The sequence below is a fragment of the Plutella xylostella genome, chromosome 4 (assembly GCF_932276165.1).
Source record: "Plutella xylostella chromosome 4, ilPluXylo3.1, whole genome shotgun sequence".
Classification (NCBI taxonomy): Eukaryota; Metazoa; Arthropoda; class Insecta; order Lepidoptera; family Plutellidae; genus Plutella; species Plutella xylostella.
This window is the reverse complement of record NC_063984.1, coordinates 2,361,186-2,384,934: the sequence shown is the minus strand read 5'-3', so window position 1 is coordinate 2,384,934 and position 23,749 is coordinate 2,361,186. Positions and strand designations below refer to the sequence as shown.

Genomic DNA, 23,749 nt, shown 5'->3' with positions numbered 1-23,749 from the left:
CAGTTAAAATATTCTAGTCTATGGACTGCACTACTACGCAGTTTATTACAGTAGTCGATGGTAGGACAGCAGACAGTTCTAAACAAATAGGTCAAAGTGGACGCCGCCGAGGCGCCATCTATCGATTGTGACCGAAACGAACGCACGGCGCAAGCGTCTCGCTGCCCCACCTGATGCAACCTTACCGCTCACGTGATAGAGTCCATGTTGCATTGAAAAAATGTAAATACTTAAATGCAATTTCAATTACATATAGGTTTTCAGACTCACGTTATTCCATGCCTTAGGCATGTGCACTTTCGTCCATAATGTTGTCCTCACGTGTTTAGTAGGTACTTAAAAGTTAGTAAAATCAGTTACTATAGGCATAGAATAACAAGTGTAGGTTATACTCGTAGTGTAATGATTTCCAGCCGTTACAGTTTATTTATTTATTTATTTTTATTTATTTTTTATTTATTTATTTACGAATCCAACAGCGTAACTTAAATAACATAAATTTTAATATATGCACACAGTAAGGCCAATGATAGGATTCACAGGTAATGTAAAATAATAAACATTATCACGGTCGGGTACCTGCACACTTACTACTTAATCTAATTTTATATTATATGCTACATAAGTAATTGTTTAAACATTAGTGTGTTTTTGCCAAAGGCTGCGCTCAAATAAAATTAGTTAATAGACAATAATTGAAGAGAAAATTATATAGGTATCTAAATTATGATATGCAAAGGCAATCTACAAAAGGTGTCATAGTTAGTACTCTTAAGAAAGGATGGTGTTATGCAAAACTGTGGGAGGAAATCGTAGAACTGCAACATACTTGGAGAAAGGCTTATCCATATATTGTACAAAAATATAAACTTTGTAAGTAATATTAATAATATACTTAGTAATAGGTATATACTTTATAAAAATAGTTAATATATAATAATAATAAAATAGTTAAAGGTAGGATATCTCGGCTCTGACAAATCATTCACTCTTGAACAGCATCATCTACAAGCATTTGGATTATATGGGATTTGAACGTAGCTTTAGAACAGTTGAAAATATCTATTTTAGAAAATAATTTATTGTATGTTCTCGTTAGCCTTGTAAGCACGGAGTTGGCTGCGTAGTTGGTGGAACAAAATGGGACTTGGAACAGAGGTGTGTGGCGAGTACGACGGCGCGGGGTGCAGTACCCAATGCGACCAAGCAGTTCGGGGCAGTCCACTACGTTACGTACAATGTCGTACAGCAGACTCATGTCTAGAACTGTACGACGTTGGTCAAGTGTTAGGAGCCCGTTTTCACGACATCCGTCGCTATAGGATTTCACGGATTTCTTGAAACGGTAATTTAAGTGATTGACAAAAATTCGTTGGATGCGCTCAAGTCTATTTTTGTAGATGACGTACTGGGGTGACCAAACGGGACACGCATACTCGAGTAAGCTTCGCACATACGCATAGTATACTATCTTAATAGTGTGAGGATTATTAAAGGGTTGGCATGTGCGCAGTACGAAGCCCAGATTTTTATAAGCTTTTACAGTAATAGCATCGACATGTTGATCAAATAGTAATTTATTATCAAGCAAAACACCTAGGTCCCTCACTACATTGACCCTATTTATTGGTGTGTTATTGAAATTGTAAGGGTATTGGATAGGATTCCGTTTTCGAGTAAAACTTATGCATTCGCACTTAGTAACGTTGACAGTAATGTTATTATTTTTGTAGTATGTACACAATCTGTCAAGATCAGACTGAATCAAGGCGCAATCTTGTTTGTTGGAGACACGAAAGAAAACCTTTTTGTCATCGGCGTATAGAAGATGGTTAGAAAATTTCAGACAATCCGCGATGTCGTATATATATGCACAATAGAAAAGGGGGCCTAAGTGAGAACCCTGTGGGACTCCGGTGGGTATCATTATATAGTCAGAACGGTAGCCACCTAAAACTACCGCTTGAGAACGCTTAGTTAGGTATGACTTGATCCATCGCAGCAGATCCCCGTGAATTCCTAGTTTTTCAAGCTTCGTGAGCAGGATGGCGTGGTCCACACGATCGAAGGCCTTTTCAAAATCTGTGTAGCCCACATCAACCTGTCCCCCGCCGTCCATACTAGTAAGGGTGTAGTCCAGGAAAGATGACAAGTTAGTAGAAGTTGAGCGTGAACGGAGGAAACCATGCTGTTTATCTGATAGGCTTTTACTTATTACTGGATAAAGAGCATTATAGACAATTTTCTCAAATAATTTGCCTAACGTATTGAGTATTGAAATACCTCTGTAATGTTCGACCTTGATTTTAGTACCCTTTTTGTGCACTGGAACTATGAGTGCTACTTTCCATATAGCAGGAAATTTACCCTCTGCCAGCGACCGGTTGAAAAGTGAAGTGATAGGTTTTGAAATTGAGTCTGCGCATTGTTTCCAGAAGAATGGAGGAATGCCGTCACTGCCGGCTCCTTTCAGGTCATTTAGATTCTTGAGAGCCACTACTACAGTATTACTGGAGAGTTGCAAACCGGATAGGCAGTCAGGACTCAAACTCAGATCCTGTGATGTATTTATTTATTTATTTATTTAATCCTTTATTGCACAAATATAAAAATAAGTGTACAAAGGGTGGACTTAATGCTACAAGCATTTTCTACCAGTCAACCCACAGGAGGTGCAAGAAAATTTTATTATAAGGTGTGCAAAAAGAAAACAACACTATTACTACAAAATTAAAACAAAACAAGTCACTTAATAATAATTACCAAATATAATATAAAATACGTAACTACAAATAAGTTATGATTATATAAATAAACATAATATAAATAATATATACCTAAATATATAAAAAACTATAATATATATTATTATATAAATATTAATATTATAAAACAATAATTCATTTAGAGGTTCAGGAAAGAGCTATCAACTAACTATCTTACTAAGGTAGTGAGTTCGAGTAAGACGCTTAAAAACGTTGCGAGACGGAGCTTTCCTAATGGAATCAGGGAGATCGTTCCATAGACGCACAGCCGTGACCGCGAAAGAGTCAGACATAAAACCAGAGTGGAAGGAGGTTAGGGCTAAAATTGAATTATGAGAAGAACGTAAGTCTCTGGTATGAGTGTCAGAGAGAAATTGGAACATAGACTTAAGATAAGGTGGGGTATTGGGCTCGTGGAGGATAGAGAAGAGAAGACAAAGGATACGCAGGTTCCTACGGTCACGGATGGGGAGCCATTTCAATTGAGCGCGGTACTGTGAAACGTGATCATATTTACGCAGCCCAAAAACGAAACGAATGCACGTGTTCAATAAGCGTTCAAGCTTATTGAGCAAAGCTTCAGTTAGGTCCAGATAGCACACATCCGCATAGTCTAAAATGGGAAGAAGAAGAGAATTAACAAGGGCAAGATGTAACACTACTGGAAGGTACGCCGAAGATACTTTGGAAAAAGTTATTAATTATTAATTTATTTTTATATTGCTACGCCGCGCCGTAGCGTTTCGTAGCTCGTAGCGCTTCGTAGCAAGCCTGCGAGTTGCTTCGATAACTTTCTCTTATTTCATTGGCTCGCGAATAATATTGGTACTATCTTGATGACATCTATTTAAAATATTTGGAGGAGTTACTACTTACTAAAGATCAATAGGTACAAACATAACAAAACCTATGCATGAACATATCTGAACCACTAGTTAGCGTTCAAGTCCATAATGTCCCTTTCTCAAAATGTCCCCTGGTTTCAAATGTCCCTTTCCCATAATGTCACTTCCTCAAAAACTACCTTTCCCACAATATCACTTCCTCAAAATGTCCCTTCCACAAAATGTCCTTTCCTCAAAATGTCCCTTCCTTAATTATTAACAGGTCATTGGAGAACTTTAAGTTATGTGCAGTGACTTTATTTGATTAATGTGATTGTGCTGATTTTAGCTAGCTTGTCACATCTGCGTTGATCCTATAATGATATATATTCGATATTTTATCTGATGAAATCCCACTGTATATTCAATATTTCTAGCTCTTTTATCATGAGATTTTATATTTCATAATCATCATCACAACTCATCACGTCCTCACTGCTGAGCACGGGTCTCCTTCCAATGAAGGAAGGATCTCAGGCCTAGTCCACCACGCTGGCCTAGTACTGGTGGGTGGACTTACCTAATATTACCTTATAACCTTAGAAGGTAGTTCCATTAAAAGAAAGACTACAGGAAAAGAATAATGGAAAATAATTGATATCGAACGCTAATTATATAGCTTTTAGGTCATCTGTTGCATTCTCGTGGGAAGCGATATATTATTCAACACCCGCAAGGCTGCAATAAAGGAGGACAATTGTTTTTTTATACTGTTCATATAACTCTAATAATTATATAAATTCCACATCCCATGCTAATTTAAACATTAGCTAATTATTTTATGATAAACTGTATTAACGGAAATTCTAATTATATACATATTTATTATCTTTTCAGAAAATAAGAGAAAAAATCAAAAATTTAGATGAATTGCGGACCTACTCCTTTATCTGAAGTCGGTTAGAAACTGCCAAGTCAGTAACCCATAATTTTCAATGAAATTTTCTTCAATCATTATGGTTTCGTATATTACAAAACAAAGTCAATTAAAATCAATGATCCAAGTGTAATCGTTGAAAACTGAGTAATCCTGAAGCCCTATTCTGGGCAGCGCGTAGATTCCAACTCGTCAGTAAATGTGTCCTTATCATTTCGGTGACAAACACAAGAGGGTCTAGTACAGGTTTGTTAGACTATCGGAAACTATAAAAGTTTACGTTTTCTCGCATACAAAGTGGCGCCTCTAGCGGAAACTATCATACAACTTTTAACAGATCATGTATGCAGATGACAGAAGAAAACGTAAACTTTTTTATTTTTAAAAAACAGCAAAACCTGTACTAGACGGGAAGAGCTAGATTAGGGTTACCATGGGGAACGGATTGGTCAGTCACATAAGTGTCAAGAATCAGGAGACTCCTTTAGTAAATGTCGACACCAAATGCCCCCAATTTTCACAAATATTTAATTTTAAATTTGATCAAAATGGTAACGTTTTTAGTTGGTAGTAGTCTGATGCGCTGTTAAATGTACTGCAATATTGGATAGCTAGTCTTTTCATGTGCTATTGTTGGACCCTCCGCAGACTGCAGACTTTTAGTCAGCCGATAGTTTGGTCGGGCTCTTAATCAGTATGGAGATGTATGGTAGTGCGCACATTCAACGATTATGTATCGGCCGATACTCCATACTGATTAAGAGCCCGACCAAACTATCGGCCGACTAAAAGTCTGCAGTCTGCAGGGGGTCTTACTGAAACTTTTCCATTGCTTTGCTTGTGTATTATCACAATGTCCTAGAAACGTGATCGAGAGAAAATACAGAGAATCCACCCTCGGACTCTGCATGCCATGTTACTCGTCGCGTACTCTATCCTAGAGACGAGGGATGAACTAATTACGGCTCTATCTCGTTTTATTAAGCGTGCCGATTGCGTGACAATTCGTGCTCGATCGGTCTTAGATTTAGAGAGTGACCCCCCTGAACAGTGCTCCTATTCCCTCACCTTGCCGCATTCTTGTATGCCGGAGCTTGGCAATCTCAACCTGGGACGCCGCTGGAATGTTCCAGCTTATCATTGATACTGCAGTTATCATCAAGTTAATATAATTTGAAATATCATGTTTATAGCGATTAAGTACTCGTAGTTCAATGGGATATGGTATGGGTATTTCTTTAAGAACATCATTGGTTTGTTTTTTGCTCACTTGACATCATCTCAACACACTACATATACTAAAATCTAAGCAATTGGATTGGATATACCTACATAATATTGCAAGGTAACATCATGAGTGAATATGTAACTATCAGAAAACAAAGAGCTTTATCGCTCGACGATGTCACAGAATTAGCCGATACGGATGACTACCAGTCAGTGGACACTGAATTGAATAGTTCAAGCAACAGTATGCCAAATGACACAACGACAGTATGCGAAGAATTGACGGACCTTAAGATGAAACTTGACCAGATGAAAATGGAATTAGATGGAGCAAATATCGAAATAGAAAGTTTAAGCCTAGAGAACCAAGAACTGAAAGCTGAATTAGCAAAAGCTAAAACAACAATTGATGCATTCAAAAAACTTGACTACAATCAGTCAATGACACCAACATTCTTAAATAAAAATAAAACAAAATCTGCCAAAAAACATGCGAAAAGTACAAGTAAAAGTGTCAAAATCTGTAAAAAAAGAATAGAGTTTCAAAGTAACCAAGTGGAAGAAAGAGAAGCAGAAGAAGCGAATAAGCATAGAAATATAGAAACAGATCAAGTAAAGGTCAATAAGGAAAAGCCAATACAAGAAACAAGGGCAAAAGCAATTGAAAGAAAACCAACAAAATGTAAAAGGCAAATCGTGATATTAAGTACTGAAAGCCGAAGCCTTCAACTGGCAGAAGAGTCACTGACATATGGTAAACTTTGCCATTATCTTAAACCAAATGCAGGAGCTATAGAACTTTTCAATGGAATTGAGAAAAAACTAGAACACTTCACTATGGAAGACTACTGTATAGTTATTATTGGAGAAAGCGACTTCACTACCACGAAGGATTACAATAATCTTATTGAAAATATTAAAAACGAACTTAGCAAAGTACAGCACACAAATGTCATTTTATGTGTCCCGACATTCAAAGTTAAAAGAAATGTTTATCTTTTTAATCAGCGCATAGAATCATTTAACAGTATACTGTATTCAAGTAACCAGCAATATGAGTATGCATTTGTATTAGACTCAAACCAAAATTTAAGTTACTCCAGTAGCATGTTTGACATCAAAACCGGACATATTAACGATAGAGGCTTAAAAACAATATTTAATGACATTGCTTACAGTATAAAACGAATAGATGAAAATTATAAGATATCTGACACTATCCAACAAAATTATAAAAAAGGAACTATTCCGTACTATTTTAATAAAATGACAGAAGAAACAAGAAATTCCTTTCGCAGACAATCAGAATAACAATAAATTCTCAATTTTTCACCAAAACATTGCAGGGCTATTAAAAAAAAGTGAATATCTTGAAATAGCATTACAGGAACTGTCAAAGTCAAATCTAGAAGTAAAAGCCGTCTGTCTTTGTGAGACATTTGTAATGAAAGGTCAAGAGAGTAATATTAAACTTGATGACTTTAAATTAATCTCAAACTACTCACGTACTAATCAGGAAAGAGGAGGATCTAGTATTCTTATAAAAAAAGGAATAGACGCTAAACCATTAAAAATTTGTGAAGAACTAGCCTCTCCCTTTACATTTGAAATATGTGGTGTTGAAATTTTTGATAGTAAAATTCTCATCATCAATATTTATAGAATCCCAAAAAGTGACATAGATATATTTTTTAACAAACTAAATCAATTATTAAATTACCTAACAAATAAAAAGAAAAATTACAAAATTATAATTTGTGGTGATTGGAACATAAATTTTCTAAAATGTAGCAGCAAAACAAAAGAGATAATGAGCATTTTAGATAATAACAATCTAAAACCACATATTAATTTACCGACCAGAAAAAATGCTTGTTTGGACCAAATAGCAAGCAACATAAAAAAAACCGACTCCAGAATCCATAAACTTGCCCTTTCTGATCACGAAACAGCACAGACAATCACATTCCAAGCAAATACAAAGAGTAGGAAACAGTATAAAATAGAATTAAAAGACTACAGTGACGAAAATATGGTTAAATTTGGAAATTATATATCATCCTTAAAATTTTCAGAAATTTATGACCATAGTGACCTTAACAAAGCTTTTCAGGAATTTCATGACACACTGAGTTTGTTTAATGAATTGTGTTTTCCAACAGTGCTTGTGACGGTAAACAAAAAATCAAGACTAAAGTGGATTTCGAAAGGATTGAAACAGTCTAGTAAACGTAAAAGGGAATTGTATTTAAAACTAACTAAGAAAGGAGGAAAAAATAACTTAATCAAAGAACAATATACAAATTACACAAAATTACTTAAAAAATGCATTAATAAAGCGCAAAAATTATACAATGACAATATTATTAGGAATTCTAAAAATAAATGTAAAGCGACTTGGAATATTATAAATAATGTAAATAATGATCTACATGAAATTAAATCTATAAATGTAAATGGACATATAATCACTGATCCCAAATCTATAGCTACGAATTTTAATAATTATTATATCAATTTGACCAACAATGCTAATACCAATAATACAAATCACACAGTTAATTTTAAAAAAAATAATGAAGTACAAAATTCTATATTTTTATCACCAACAGACGAAATTGAAGTGTACAAAATAATAATGTCATTAAAAAATAGTAACTGTGTAGGCTTCGATGGCATTAGTACAAAAGTAATCAAGTACTGTGCAAGGCACCTCGCTCAGCCAATTGCCTATTTGATTAATTTATCATTTGAACAGGGTAAATTCCCTGACAGACTCAAGTTCTCGAATGTTAGACCATTTTTCAAAAAAGACGATGAACAAAATATGGGTAATTATAGACCAGTGACAAAAATACCTATCATATCAAAAATTTTTGAAAAAGTTATGCATGATAGGATTACTAGATTTACAGAAAAAAAAAATATAATCAAAAACGAACAATACGGTTTTAGGAAACGTCGATCCACAACATTAGCAGGGTTTGAACTAATTCGTAAAGTAACTGATAACATGGATGGTGGAAAACAAACAGCAGCACTATTCCTAGACATGAGCAAAGCATTTGATTTTGTTAATCATTCAATACTACTAACAAAATTAGAGAAATACGGAATCAGGGGAAAGGCATTTGAATGGGTAAACTCTTATCTTAAAAACCGAACACAATGCACGGAAATTGACCGTATTATTAATGGTACAAAAGAGACTTTTATGTCTGAGTTTAAAACAAACGCTTGCGGAGTCCCACAAGGTAGTGTTCTGGGACCGCTTCTATTTATATTATATATTAATGATTTACCGGAAGCTACTAAAAATGAATGCATCATGTTTGCGGATGATACTACAATAATGGTTAAAAATAACAATAAAGATACATTTAACTTAGAAATTAATGACACATTGAATACTATTATTAAATGGCTAGAAGATAATAATCTAAATATCAATTTGACTAAGACCAAAATAATGCAATTTTCGACATATAGATCTAATACAATTACACTTGACATAAATTATAATAATAACAATATTGAAGTAGTTAATGACATAAAATTTCTGGGTTTTATTATTGATAAAAATTGTAACTGGAAACATCACGTGCTTAGTGTCTGTGAACGAATTAATAAATTTATATTTGCCCTAAGAAAACTACGTAGTACCTCATCATTAGAGACTGCACTAGCTGCTTACCATGGATATGTCGCATCCGTCCTGAACTACGGCTTAATACTATGGGGAAACTCAACTGATGCAAATAAAGCATTTGTAGCACAAAAAAAATGCATTCGTGCACTTTGCAAAGCACGAAAACGGCAGTCTTGCAAAAAGTTATTTAAAAAACTAAAAATACTCACATTAGCAGGTATGTACATAAAACAAATGGCAATATTTGTGCGCGAAAATAAATACTACTTCCCTACACATGGTGAATCACTGAGTAGACAAACAAGACACAAAAATAGATTGTGCTTGCCACATAATAAATTAAAAATTTACAAAAATAATTGCTTTTGCATGGCATTTAGTATTTATAATAAATTACCAAATGATCTCAGGAATGATACAATGACAGATTATACCTTCAAAAGGAGAATAACAAAATGGCTATTAGAAAAAAACTATTACTCAATAAATGAATACTTAAACGAAAGGAGTTTTTAGATTGTTATTTTATTTTGTGCGCTGATAAATATGTATTGTACAGATATATATATCTTTTTTAAATATTGTAGGCCTTTTGTATTATTATTCTTTGTATGTTTGCATGTCAAAAACTTGACAGGAAGTGCTGGACGAATTATGAAACTTAAGATCTTATTGTATTATTACCACTTTTACGCAAATAAATGATTTTTACTTTTACTTTTACTTTACTTTCGAAAGCTACGTACAATATTTTACTTAAATGACGAGATATGTGCTAGAAAATGTCGGGTTAATGAAAAACACTTACTGTTGTCACTTCTTCTCGTGCTTACTGAGCATGATTTTTCACCCTCATCATAATCAGTCGTCCATTGATGACCATTATACGAGGTGTATCATACCCGTTCTAGTTCATGACATTTGCAATATAGTCCGAGCGGAAATAATCTCCACTTCCACCCAATTATCAACTTCCATTAGCGGGATTACCCATTTCAAAGAAACATTTTAATGTGTCAACAAAGCCAGACCAGATGCAAACTTCGGGAGTACAGCTGCAAATGCCAAAAAGCTATTATCAGCCTGACCTACTTTACTCGTTCCCGCCCAAACAGCCAATTCTGTACACGGAATTTATACAGCCATAGTGGATATACCTGACCCGGTACCATGATATCTATTTGCGACTCAAAGCCGGTTCTATTATAGGATAGATTTATTACTCTGAAAATCTCTTAGTCATGTACTTTGAATTTGAGTATCAGCTGCCTCAGATTAGGTTATGGTACGGAGGCTAGAAAATGGTTTTACACGCAACTGAAAACAATGGTATTCAGAAATGCTGTTTGTTCATAAAGTAGCGTATAAACATTTAGAGAGCCGCACAAACATTTGGAATGCCTAGCAATTTCCATGCCAACCAAACTGCAATTATACAGGAGGCGCCACAACTACAGCGCGACCAAATTTTACAGCTTTTACACGGATAGGAATGCGAATTACTGAAACCCGTTTTAAAAGCTTTTGTTTTCTAATTATTACGCGCTAATGTTTGTTTTGATTCTGAAGGCCTGTCAAAGCCAATGTTTTATACTAACCATGTTAAAATAACGTATGCGAGTGATGGTTATAGCTTTTCTGCTAGACAGACTAAGCACAGGGAGCTTTTAAACTTAGCTTTATGATAACTGGACCGATTCATTCGAAATTATAAAGCACTAAACGGAAACCCAATCATTCACGTATTTGGCATCTGTCAAACGGACCCATTAAAATCACCGTACTTTAAAACATGTGGCTTCAAACGTACAGTTCCAGTAGCGCCACGGTGAGCCTCAAAGGTTTATTAGGCGGTCTGTAGTTCGGCGACCGTAGGGCTGCGCGGGGTGCGCGCGCCGCCGCCGCCATTCATACAGGGCGAGGTCGATGCGGGGCGCGGGGGGGCGTGGAGGGGGGCGCGGGGGGACAGGGATACCCGGAACACGGCATACTACCGGGATTGTACGATTTGTTGCAGGATACGTGGGATTTTAGGGTCCTTGTTTGAACTGAGGGTAAATTTCCAATCAGTAGTTTTGATTTTTAGATTTGTATCGACAATGTAAGGCTATACAAGTAAATTCCAGGATCCAGTTTTAGAAGCTTAAGTAATAATAAACATTCTGACGCCTGAAATCCCTGAAAGTGTATTGGTACATTAAACTAACCCAAACACTTTAAGTAACACTGTGAGTAATTTTAGCGTCTTGAGCCCTTACCGCTTCCAGTAATTCCTTTCAGCCATCAACCCAAACTTTTTCCCCCACCAACAATTTCCCTCGTACACTCCGCACGTTTTCCCCTCCACTGGCAACCCTGCCTGTTATCGGCGGCGCTCGGGCTCCGCCGGCATTGAGCCGTCGCCGCGCGGACGGCCGCCCGCCACCACGGCTGACCACGAGGCCATCCCGCTGGTGGAGCGGGCCCCCACGCAGCCATGTCGTAGCATGATGGGCTATCAGGGGTACAACAAGTTGTTTACTCAGGTGCGCGCGCAATGTATACGCGTTTTGCGATCGTGTTTTTTTCTGTGCGTGTCTGTAGGTACAGTGTTTTTGTTGGGTTAATGTACATATATAGTGCGTTGTAGGGCTGTGTTACGTGATGTGGTTTTGTATTTAAGTTGTGGTAGATGCAGATATTGTTTGTTTGTTTATTTCAGTAACATAAGTTAACTTTAAATTATGTTTACCTCAAAAATTCATCACAATTAATGTTCTACTTAAATCAATACAATACAAATACAAATCGTTTATTTGGTGCTAAGTAAGTAAAAGTTCACACAAATGCATCTTATCTCTAGTCCCTACACTAGGATTGTGATGGTTGTGTATTAATTGGGAAGTGGTCGAGCGTGTCGTCCAGTTGATTGGTTGTTGGGGACGATAGGTGGCTGATAGGGGTTGTAAGCTTTTATGTTTTTGTGTTTATATTAAAGCAACGACCGAATGGCGTAGTGGTTAGTGACCCTGACTACTGAGCCGATGGCCCCGGGTTCGATTCCCGGCTGGGGCAGATATTTGTTTAAACACAGATATTTGTTATCGGGTCTTGGATGTACCCGTAAAATGGCAATAGGCCCGCCCCCTATTACATTGGGACTAACATAACACTCTGGCGAAAAGTGGGTGCAGCAATGCACCTCTGCCTACCCCGCAAGGGAGTACATTAGTGCAAGGCGTGAGTGCGTGTTTATGTTGCGCTGAAACATTCATATAAATTTGTAAAATGCGTATCTTTACAAAGTACGTACGTACGCGTAAGTTATTATTTTTACTACACATGTAGTACATATTTGTTTCCATGTAAGTATTATGTGAGCAATGACCCACTACATACATCCCCGTGAATAATAAAGTTCGTAACTGCACGAACATGAAAGTAACATTTACAGAAATATATTTGAAACTTTCAGAGCCCGCGTAAGTTCATTGACCTACATTTCAGCACTGCTACGCTACTTGAAACAATATCCTTTGAAGACTCTGCGCTTTTGTCTTTGCTCCTAATATTAATAATTTTGGAAACTGACTGGTTATACTTCATATTTTCTCAAATGTAAAGTCACACTTTTGCTGTTTACTTAAACTTGTGCAGCTACAAATAATGATGTTATTTAAAAAATAAAATTTAAAAAAAATACCTGAAGAAATGATACTACGACAATTTGCTACGATGCTACGAAAAGGCTACGAAGCATGCTACGGGTTAACACCCCCTTACGATTCGTAGACTTAAAAGTTTTAGCCCTGGGATACATATACCATTAGAGTCCATTATAGTGCCCAATGTTTTAAGACACAAGACCAATCTTTGTTGCATTATCTATCGTAACTTTTAGGGATGATGGACACGAGTATAGAAGGCTTACTTTATAGGACTTTGAAAAAAGGTATAATAATCAGAAATAAGTATTCGGGGTAGTACCTACTTGGCTAAAAACTATGACGTGTAATGTATGTGTGTACAAAGTGTTAGTACACAATCGCTGGATCACAAAGTGTTAGTACACACTAGCATGTGTGTCTAAATTCGTCTCTTGCGCATGAAAATGATTTATATGCAGTTTTGATAGATCCGTTCAAACATAATGGATTCCAGAAAATACCATTACTCTTACTTTGTTTATGCTTCAAGAATGTTCAAGATCTAAATATGTTTGTGATGTACCTACCTATGTAGGTGATAAAGTATTCACAGAGTTGCACATCATGTTATGAAAATAATATGTATGCAATAAGTTACAAATTGTATTTTATAATTTGTAAGTTTTCCATACGTGGTGTAATCAGGTTTTATGTATTTTGATTGTTCATTAGGTATCGGTACAATAGGCTAAGTATTAAACACAATGATCTAACAATATCCCTCGTAGTATCTCACTAAACAAACTTAAACAAAGCTTATCACTATCATAAAGAGATAACAAGCTATTGCAGTTCAATAATATTGATCTGTAATTATTTATTACTGTAATATTAGGATCGCCTCTGTGAGATTATTAACTCTATGTACCTACTTACATTACCGACATGAAATTGGGAATCGGTAGTTTCATAGCAAGCTATAAAAAGCTCGAGTGCTATAACCTCACGATTGCCTGCGTGTACCCGCTACTATTTTCGTTGACTTATGAATAATACAATCAGTAAACCCAAAATACTTACTTGAATTTATTTAACCTACTCCTCGGTCATATCATACATAATCATAATAACACCGAAAACGAATTAAGCCCACGGCCTTAATGACGTCACTGCCGTTGAACAAGTCCAAAATTGGTTTTTGTTGGCCCGAAAAAAGAGGCCTATACTCAACTGGCAATGCCCCAAAACATGGCGTAAAATATGCAGGGCGGGTGGGGATATTGAGCGAGGGAAGTGACGTCACTGACCTCGACCCGCCGCCCGTCTGCCGGCAGCAGCCCCGGCGGCTGTCTCCATGCCTCCACAGAAGCCTGTCTGCCGAGGAACTACATAACTATTTTGTCAATCGAAAATTCACAAAACGTTGAATCATGAATTGGGTTGCGGACATGTGGACAGTTTTAATTAAATCTATTTGGGCGGGGGTTTCTTTCCAGTTTCGCGATTTTCAACAAATCTTTGTAACTACTTACAAGCAATACTAACAATTTGCATATTTATTAATTTCTCATTTATATTTTTTTGTTCTTATATACCTACCTGTAAGATACGAGAGGAAACTCGCAATGGCTTTCATCTGTATCACAATTTTAATTTTTTGTTGCACTCATCTTGCACCTATAGGCTTTGGCAGCTACTTATTTAGAACCTACCTACTTAAATCTCTAACTGCACATTTCAGGCTTATTTGTGTTTTAGTTGTTTAGTTCTTTTACTTTGCGAAACTATTTTATTCGCAACTATCCATCAAGTAATTGCCTCAAATTAAGTGTATGTATTTCATAATTTTACGTTCTAAACTGTTTTTGTTATCCAATAACTATTATGTTTTATGAATTGGCATGTTTTTGACAGTGTTTATGTGTGTGTGTTGTATTGCATGCCAGCAGGGGCCTCCGCCGACCAATGCAAAGCTACCAGCCCTTGGTAAGGAAGTTTTACTTTCATGTCTAGCTATTTAGATGGCTCACTGATAGCTAATCAAGTATTGTGATGTGAAAAATAGTATGTCTAGGTCCATTTTATGTTGGCTACTTCTATTCCACGCAAGTTTCATCATCATCATCATTATCATACGCTCACTACTATAACCCCAGAAATGGTAGTCCGATTTGCGCTATTCGCTATAAGATAAGCGTACACCTATTGGTATCGTAACAAACAAATTTTTGCATGGAGAGACGGTGTCGGCAATGCCGATAAATTGGACGCACTTGTGCGAATTTCTATACAACAAATACCGAATGCGATGCGTCCGTTGCGTGCGATGCCAAAAGGTGGACGCTTACCTTAAGTACATCATTTGTGTTCACGTGATAGGTCGCGAGCCGTAGTATCGCCATTTTGGAATGAATACAATGCAGTTAGGGTACACAATCGTTTACCACCACCTTTCACAAGTTCCAATATTTCTAGTATTACATCATTCGTATCTACATAAAATTCCCATTGCTAGAACAAAGTAAAATAAACAATATTGTGCAAATAGGGCTCACCCCGAACGCTGCAATATCGTGAAAGCGTGACGTGTATGAAACGCGTGGGACGCCCTCTGCCGTCACAGCCATTGACCGAATTACCCCTCCCGCTCCACCCCCTCTCGCGTCTAGATATCCTAATAGCCTAGAGACAGACTGTTGTGACTGTTTCGTTGTGACATCCGACGAGATTATGGGGGTTTGTAAATAGGTCTCTGTTTCTTGGATAGGGATATAAACAGGTTTTGTATTTTTGGTAAGTTTTTAGTAAACTTCGATGAAAGTAGCATTCTTTTTTGACAGTCGGAACAAGGATTTCCTCGATATTTTTATCACTGCCTGTATGCCTTACCGTTAAACGTTTTACAAAATTGTATTCGTAATTAAATTTAATCGCATTTAAAGTTATTTGCTAGGGTAAAAGGTACTAGAACTCCTAAACCTGCTATAAATAAGTATTACTTACTTAATAGTTTTTGTATTGCATGTAGAATTCAGCTAACCGACGCACGATTCTGTAGTTACTACGCAAGGCTCGTTTTTTTTATCACAAATTGGAGTGTTATCCACATCCACATGAAAAAGCATTTAACTTTTATGCTAACCAAACAACAGAGGCCATTCAACGCTAACGATCTAAAGTCCCGTTCACACTAACGACAAAACATTCGCATTTACATGTAGATACAATAGTAAAGGTTAGGACAGAAGTTCCCTGCAGGATTCGTTGCGACGGTGCGCGCGCCGCCGCATGGGGGTTACTCTATACTGACGAAAAACGAACTAACGAGAGATTATCGTGTAGACTGCAGGTTTTTAATACAACGAGATAGAGATTGGGGATCGTGCAGCAGCGCTCCGAAACTTAGTTTTTGGTCATATAAAGTGACCCCTCAACGCTCACGTGATCACGTGACAGATAAGCAACAAACTGTATACTTCGGTTCACGAAAGATGAAACACAAATGGTGGTAAAATCTTATTATATACAAATTAAAATTTACAAAGTAAATGTTTCCGTTCACGCCACTTTACGTTATTTATAATGACTTGTCTAGTGTCTATCTGCTATTGACTAAAATTAAAACTTAAAACAGAGTACAGCTCTATAAGCACGTATACGATACGTAGACTCTATCTTGTAACTTTCAGAAACCGTCCGTTATTTCAATATTTGTGTGTGCAGTATAATTTTAAAATAACTTCTAATGTTAATATTACGTGAATGAATTTATACTTACGCTGTTACAAAGCCACTCGGTTCATTGTGTGAGCAAAGAGGTCCGTAACATTGCCGTACTTTTAATTTGCCTTGTACGTAGGTTGTCGTCGTCTGAGCTAGATTCCTTGTCTTCTTCTTTGAGCTTAGAAGTGTTGTTGAGAGTTGCGAAATGGGTAAGGCTTTGTTTTACGTGCCAGTTTTTTCAGAGAGGTTAATTTTCACCGTCATACCTTACTGTCTTTGTAGTTTTGTAGATACCTACCGGGTTATGTTAGCTAGCACTGATGCATTTTAATTTACATACCTACCTATGTTGATTCAAATTTTTTTGCCAGTACAGAAAATAAGCATAAGTTCAATTCATACATAGATTGAGCCCTTACATAAAATTGTTTGTCCTGCAAAATCAACATGTCTATACTGTATTCATTCTTATTTGGCAAAAAAGGTAAACATTCTTTGTGTGTCTTTTTAATTAAAATTAGTGATGGGCCGAATGTGGATTGAACCGAAGTTCGGCTTCGGCCGAACATTCGGTTAAAATTAAAAGTTCGGCCGAACATTCGGTTCAATTTGTTGCCTTTGTAATTCTATTATACAGGGTGGAATTTCCGCAGTAAAGCTCCCGAAGGCAAGGAAATATAGCCGATAAATACTGAACAGGTTCATAAATTGTCAATGAAATCCCGAAAATACGAATACAGTTGTTCTATAAATTTAAGTTTGTTAATGACGTATTTAACTTTACTATGAAACAGTAGTTTTTTTCGCGATTTCAGAGCCATTCAAAAAGCATTAAGGCCAATTTCCACAGATCAGTGTTGCTTCAGGGCCCGCACTGGTGCGGCGCAGTTCTGTGTCAGTGATAAGTATTCTTTCATACATGTCTATCCGCCATCCATAAATGGAGGATGATGGTTTGATGGAATTGGTTCGTAAAAATGTGGTATTTTATATGATTTGTCGCACGCAAAGTATACATTGATTAGAAATATGAATACAAATTATTTGAAATTTAATTAAAAACAAAAAAAAAATCTTTTTTAAATGATTGCATGCAAAGCTACTTGTATTTAAAAAATAAACAATTGGATTGAAATTCTATTCAAACAAATTAAAATTAGCTGACGACGTAACCGTTTTCACTGAAGGGTCGTAAAATTATCATTGAAGCTCCACTGACATGTGTGAATATCATTGAAGCAACTCTGAAACACTGACACTGAACTGCGCCGGACCTGTGCCGGCTCTGAAGCAAAACTGATATGTGCGAATCTTTACAGGTAGACTCGGTACCAGACAACAAAAACGTCTCTGACCAAATTCCACATTGTACTTATTTCATACAAAATTATAGAAATAGGTGTGCCGAATGTTCGGCATTTTTAACCGACTTCAAAAAAAGGAGGAGGTTCTCAATTCGTCGGGATAAGTTCGGTTAAACCTGCCGAAGTTCGGTTAAACCGAATGTCTACCGAATTTCGGCCCATCCCTAATTAAAATACTATTAAACAAATAAACTACGGCCAAAATGAATGGTTTAATTACGAAATCAATCATTTTTGCTTGTAAGTATTCTATTTTTCATTATGTTTTATTTTATAACTTAGTTTTTAAATTAATTCAATTAAAAAGACACTCCAATATTGCTCAAAATCTACGTACAAGTAAGAAAAAATACATTATAATAAGTCTAAACAGAACAACAATCCACAACCATCACACAATCAGCCCTTAACCTACCCCTTTATCACGTTCCAGGGCTCAGCCGATTCAAACTACTCGCAGCCGTCTTCGGAGCTGTCTCTCGACGAAGACAAGGAGGCGCTGCGCCGCGAGAAGGAAGCGCAAGCCCTGTCGCAGCTGGACAAGGCCAGGGTATGTCGCCGTCTCCTTCTAACACCAGCTACCGTTCCACCGCCGATACATTAGCATTTAACAATCCATAAGCAGGCGTCGCCGTCACTCGCCTGTCAAATATCTGTCAGATACAAGTTATGTCGTATTAACGAGTATTATAATTATGTAAGTCTCGTAAGTCTCTATCACCCGCGCCATACAAATTCGCCTTTACTGCCACTACTCGAACGGAGTAAAAACAGGCACTAAAATAACCCCATACAAGGGGGCCACTCTAAATCGACGAATTGTCCCACAATACAACGGATAGAGCCGTGGTTCGCGCAGCGCTCCGAACCTTAGGAACAAACAAACTGCAGCGCTAACCACGATTCTACCTCGTTGTATTAAGCGTGACAATTCTCGTTCGTTCGTTCGTCGATTAGAAAGTGACCCCCCTGAACATTAGCTCGCGTGAAGTATTGCCCAAAGTCTTCCGTCTCGCTCGCTCATTTCACCTTGAGAGCACGAAGTTAAGTTGCACCACAGATTCGCAGCTTTAGTTGGGGTCTTGGAGTCAGATAGTCAACAGCCACATGGCAGTGCCTGCACAAGCTCATCTAGATGAGGCGAGGGTATGTTTTTTTGTATCTAATAGTGAATGAAATCATTAGCTGAGTAAAATAATTTTTCAATTAATTATAGATGCATTTTATATAAATCCATTAAATGTCTACATAGCCTTTGTTATACATAGCTACAGTATTATACATGCAGTTGGTATATCATAACCTATGATATGAACTCATTTTGTTGAATTTTTTGATAGAGATAGATTTTTGGTCCTTGGAGTAGGGTAGGGTAGTGGGAAGTAGGCCTAGAAATCACTCGTAAATAAACATAATATTATTCTAGATTATTATATTCCCTTTTCTGGTGCTATAACAATATGGTTATGGCTTCCCGAAAGTCATTTATTATTTTGTACTTGGCCTTGACTCACTTGGCTGCGACTAGACAAAGGCTCTACTGCAGTATTCATTTGGCACAGAGGCTCACTAGCACGGCCTGCCAAGCCACCCCAACCCCTCTTTCACGCCAACATTTTCTAGTGTCATACATCCGGGCTATTTTATACGAGGGTTAAAAAAATACAGTGGAAATTTGAGATTACAATTAAAAGTTGGCGAATTCATTACATACTGGATCAGAATATTTATAAACACATACTGAAGCAGCCAAGGATTTTTACCTATGGATTTTCGAATAAGATGAAGAGGCCTTATCGTTACATATTACACATATTTATTTATATATTTATTTATGTTACGCTTCTCCGATTATTATCAAAACAGAAAACATGAATGGTAATGAATCTCTACTATGTCAACAGATTTGATAGTGTTCTCGCAAAGGTTTCACGAATCACGAAACATTGACTGATGTATGCAGATGACAGAGCGAGGGCAAAAATACAGCCGAAGTTAGGCGGAAGTGGCGGACGTTAATGCAGACCCTCTGCACCTCTGGGGGCCATAGGACTGCAACAACAACAACATGCAGATGACAGAAGAAAACCTAAACTTATTTTACCCGTACTAGACATACACATTACGTGACACACGCCAACTAACAAGTAACGTCTCCGTGTCCGCAGTCGAAGCCGGTGGCGTTCGCGGTGCGCACGAACGTGTCGTACGATGGCGCACTCGACGACGACTCGCCCGTGCACGGCAGCGCCATCTCGTTCGACGTACGGGACTTCCTGCACATCAAGGTATATCATATTGTAATGCTTTTTTCGTTTAATAGTAAAATGTGGAATAAATTGGTGTAAAACGGATTGGATACGGCAAATTTTGATTGATGATGATTGTGAAGGTATACTCTAATTATCATCGAATGGTTGTTGATTGACCATTTTAATTGTAATAGTAATAACTACCTTGTAACAAACTTACTTCTTTAAAAGTTACACAAAAGTAGCCTCCCCTAATAATGCACCAACTGTATCATAATTTCTCCAAGGTATCATACTCTAGTCCCGTTCTGGAGTTTGGCACTAACAACTACTGCTACAAACTTCCACAATAACAACAACCTTCACTTACAGGAGAAGTACGACAACAACTGGTGGATCGGGCGGCTCGTGAAGGAGGGCTGCGATGTCGGCTTCATCCCGTCCCCGGTGAAGCTGGAGACGGTCCGGGCCGGCCTGACCGCCCGCGGCCGCTACCCGCGCCCCGCCAGCCAGGCCAACCTGGCCGCCGCGCCCGCCGACCACAGCCGAGGTAGCACCCCACCCACGCCTGGTACGTCGCCTCATGGCATTCAACTACATTTGTGTCCTCATGGATTGTATCTGGGCACTGAGTTTGCTTAGTATTGGACGGATTTGAGAGGTTAAACTTTTGATTTGTATTGGCGGTTGATCTAGCGTGCGCTTATTACCAAGTATAAATAAAAAAATATGGAAGCCGAAATTAAGAGATTATACTATAAGCGAAAGCCGTGGCGTATATGCAAACTCAGTTACTGGATTGATAATCTGTTTGGATTGATTTCATGCTGACAAATTGATATGTGATCAAACTTAATGTGTTTCTTCTAATTGTATATGGGTGATTTGGTAATGTATTATTTACATTATTTTTCAAGTACGAACATAAAGTAATAAAACTATAGTGTAAAGTTCTTTTGATCTGTAACAATTTGTCTATAGACATACATTAAACGAAACTTTTAATATCACACAATATCACAAAAAAATGACTCGAGTACATAATGTATCGGTTTGTTAAAAAGTTTCGTTTAATGTACAATAATCGTACAACGCAGTTGAATTGTATTAATTTTAGATTGCCTTGATCTTATTAAATGAAGTATGTTTTATGTATGATAGATAGTACATTATTACCCTTTACCCGATTCATCTGAAAATATATAGAATGAATAGTAGTAAAATCCTAACTACCTACCTGAATCCAAAATAAGAAAAGGGCAATCCAATTAGTAGTTGTGCTCGATGTTTTCTGTAATTGGTATGTATTTCAAAATTTATATTATTTCAATCGGGGATTGTAGTGACTGCAACTGGTTATTTAGAGACAAATACATACACTTTAGTAATAATTAGTAAGTATGTTTTTCGGAGAAATAACTAACACTTACAGCAGCGACTGACATGAACTGATTGTATAATTTCCAAATTATTTTCAGTATATGTATTGATTTAATATACTTATAACTGCTTTGTACTTATCATTTCGTCCCATACCTCATGGCCCATTGGTGAAATGTTATGAAATTGACCAGAAGCTAGTAGTATCGCACCATTCACATATTAATTACCTATTTCAGATTTTTCTCCTTTTGAGGTAAGATCACGTACAATCATCACTTAGTCTGGGAATTTCATAATTGTTCACCGATTTATTTTTGCTTTATTTTATGTAACAGATGTATTGATGTACTTATATCATTTATTCAAGGTTAAAGTTATTATGTTTATACAAAGCCTTTTTAAATATTTTATTTCATCATCTTCTTCATATACATTTCCATTAACCCATTAACTTCCTTTTCTATTATTTTTATAATCTGTTGCATACTTACAGTGTTTAACGTGACCTTTAATAACATATCCGGGAATGGTAATATTGTTGTTATTTATGTAAATACATAATTATTATTATGTTAAGTACCTACCTAAGTAATTATTTTACAGTTAAATTCTATTTCCCTCCCTACCCAATATCTTGGCAGAACCCTACTTTTTTGAAAGCATTGATTAGGCATTCCTTATTACCCAAAATACTAGTCAGTATAGAAACTACTCCTCCAATTTATATGTAACCCTTCAGGTCCAACTTGATAGAAAGCATAGATACTTTTTAAAAACGAGCCACACCACTTCTAAAAATCCACCATCACTGAAAAGCACCCTCTACAAATTCCAGGCGAAGACTCAGACTCAGCTGGCCGCGGCCGGGGGGCGGGCGCGCTACCAGCTGGCAAGGAGAAGAGAAAACCCTTCTTCAAGAAGCAGGAGGCTTGCACGCCGTACGACGTGGTGCCGTCGATGAGGCCCGTGGTGCTGGTGGGACCGTCGCTGAAGGGTTACGAGGTCACGGATATGATGCAGAAAGCACTGTTCGACTTTCTGAAACGACGGTTTGAGGGCAGGTGGGTGGAAAGGAAAAGCTGTTGCCAACTTTTAGTTTTTAAAATTCAATTATTTGGAAAATGATAGATTTTTGATAATTCTTTATTATTAGATATGTGTGGTCGAGGGTCAAGTCTAATGAATTGTTATGAATATCACATTTTTACTTACCTAAGGCATCTATCTATCTATCATGGTGAGCTGATTTTCCGCATTTAGTCTCCAAGGTGGGCCATTATGCATGAAATACCTATGGGGTGACTAGCTATTAAGCCACCCAAGCTCACGCCAGAAAGCCAGTAGACGACCTAGGTTGCTCATGACTTCCCGGAGGGACCCCGGAGATCCGAGGATTTTGGATCGTAGTGTCTCCACGCCTTTGCAATGTTAGAGACATGGGAAGCTGTTTCATCTTCCTTCATGCAACTTCTGCAAAGAGGAGTGGTGGAGATACCTAATGCATACAACGCAGTTGTTGTTCCATATCTAGAAAAAATTTAATGCTATGCGAATATTTATTTCACTAAAAATAATATATCTAATCACTCTTGTTCATCCCATTACTAACAATCAAACTAACCTTCCAGAATCATAATAACAAGAGTGATGGCCGACATATCCCTTGCCAAGCGATCGCTGCTCAATAACCCTTCGAAACGAGCCATCATGGAGCGGTCCAACTCTCGATCTACCTGCTTAGCGGAAGTCCAGGTAACTTCCACCTTACACCTCTAAACGTAACGTTCAATTTCAGAATAATCATCACGAGAGTCTCGGTGGATATTTCGCTGGCGAAGCGGTCGTTGTTGAATAACCCGCCGAAGAAACCAATAATGGAGAAGTCGAATTCTAGGACCAATTGCCTACAGGAAGTGCAGGTCACAGCGAGTGTTGATTGAATGATTGATGTGTTATCTCGTTGTGTTGGTGTGATCTAACACGTGTCAATGAATGTGGT

At 37.2% G+C, this 23,749-nt stretch overlaps 1 protein-coding gene across 13 annotated transcripts in view; it reads left to right on the top strand.

Moving 5' to 3' along the window:
* LOC105393908 (voltage-dependent L-type calcium channel subunit beta-2) overlaps positions 1–23,749 on the top strand; it is a 101,111-nt gene that overhangs the window by 72,321 nt on the left and 5,041 nt on the right. For 9 of the 13 annotated variants that reach the window (XM_048627116.1, XM_048627129.1, XM_048627133.1 and 6 more), the window contains 5 exons: positions 18,549–18,665; positions 20,284–20,403; positions 20,740–20,938; positions 22,586–22,811; positions 23,379–23,502. In XM_048627116.1, the coding sequence (XP_048483073.1) occupies positions 18,549–18,665; positions 20,284–20,403; positions 20,740–20,938; positions 22,586–22,811; positions 23,379–23,502 (786 nt within the window). Of the gene's footprint in view, positions 1–11,706; positions 11,928–18,548; positions 18,666–20,283; positions 20,404–20,739; positions 20,939–22,585; positions 22,812–23,378; positions 23,503–23,545; positions 23,670–23,749 lie in introns of those variants that run through there. The other 4 variants (XM_048627146.1, XM_048627152.1, XM_048627121.1 and 1 more) reach the window with 4 other exon arrangements.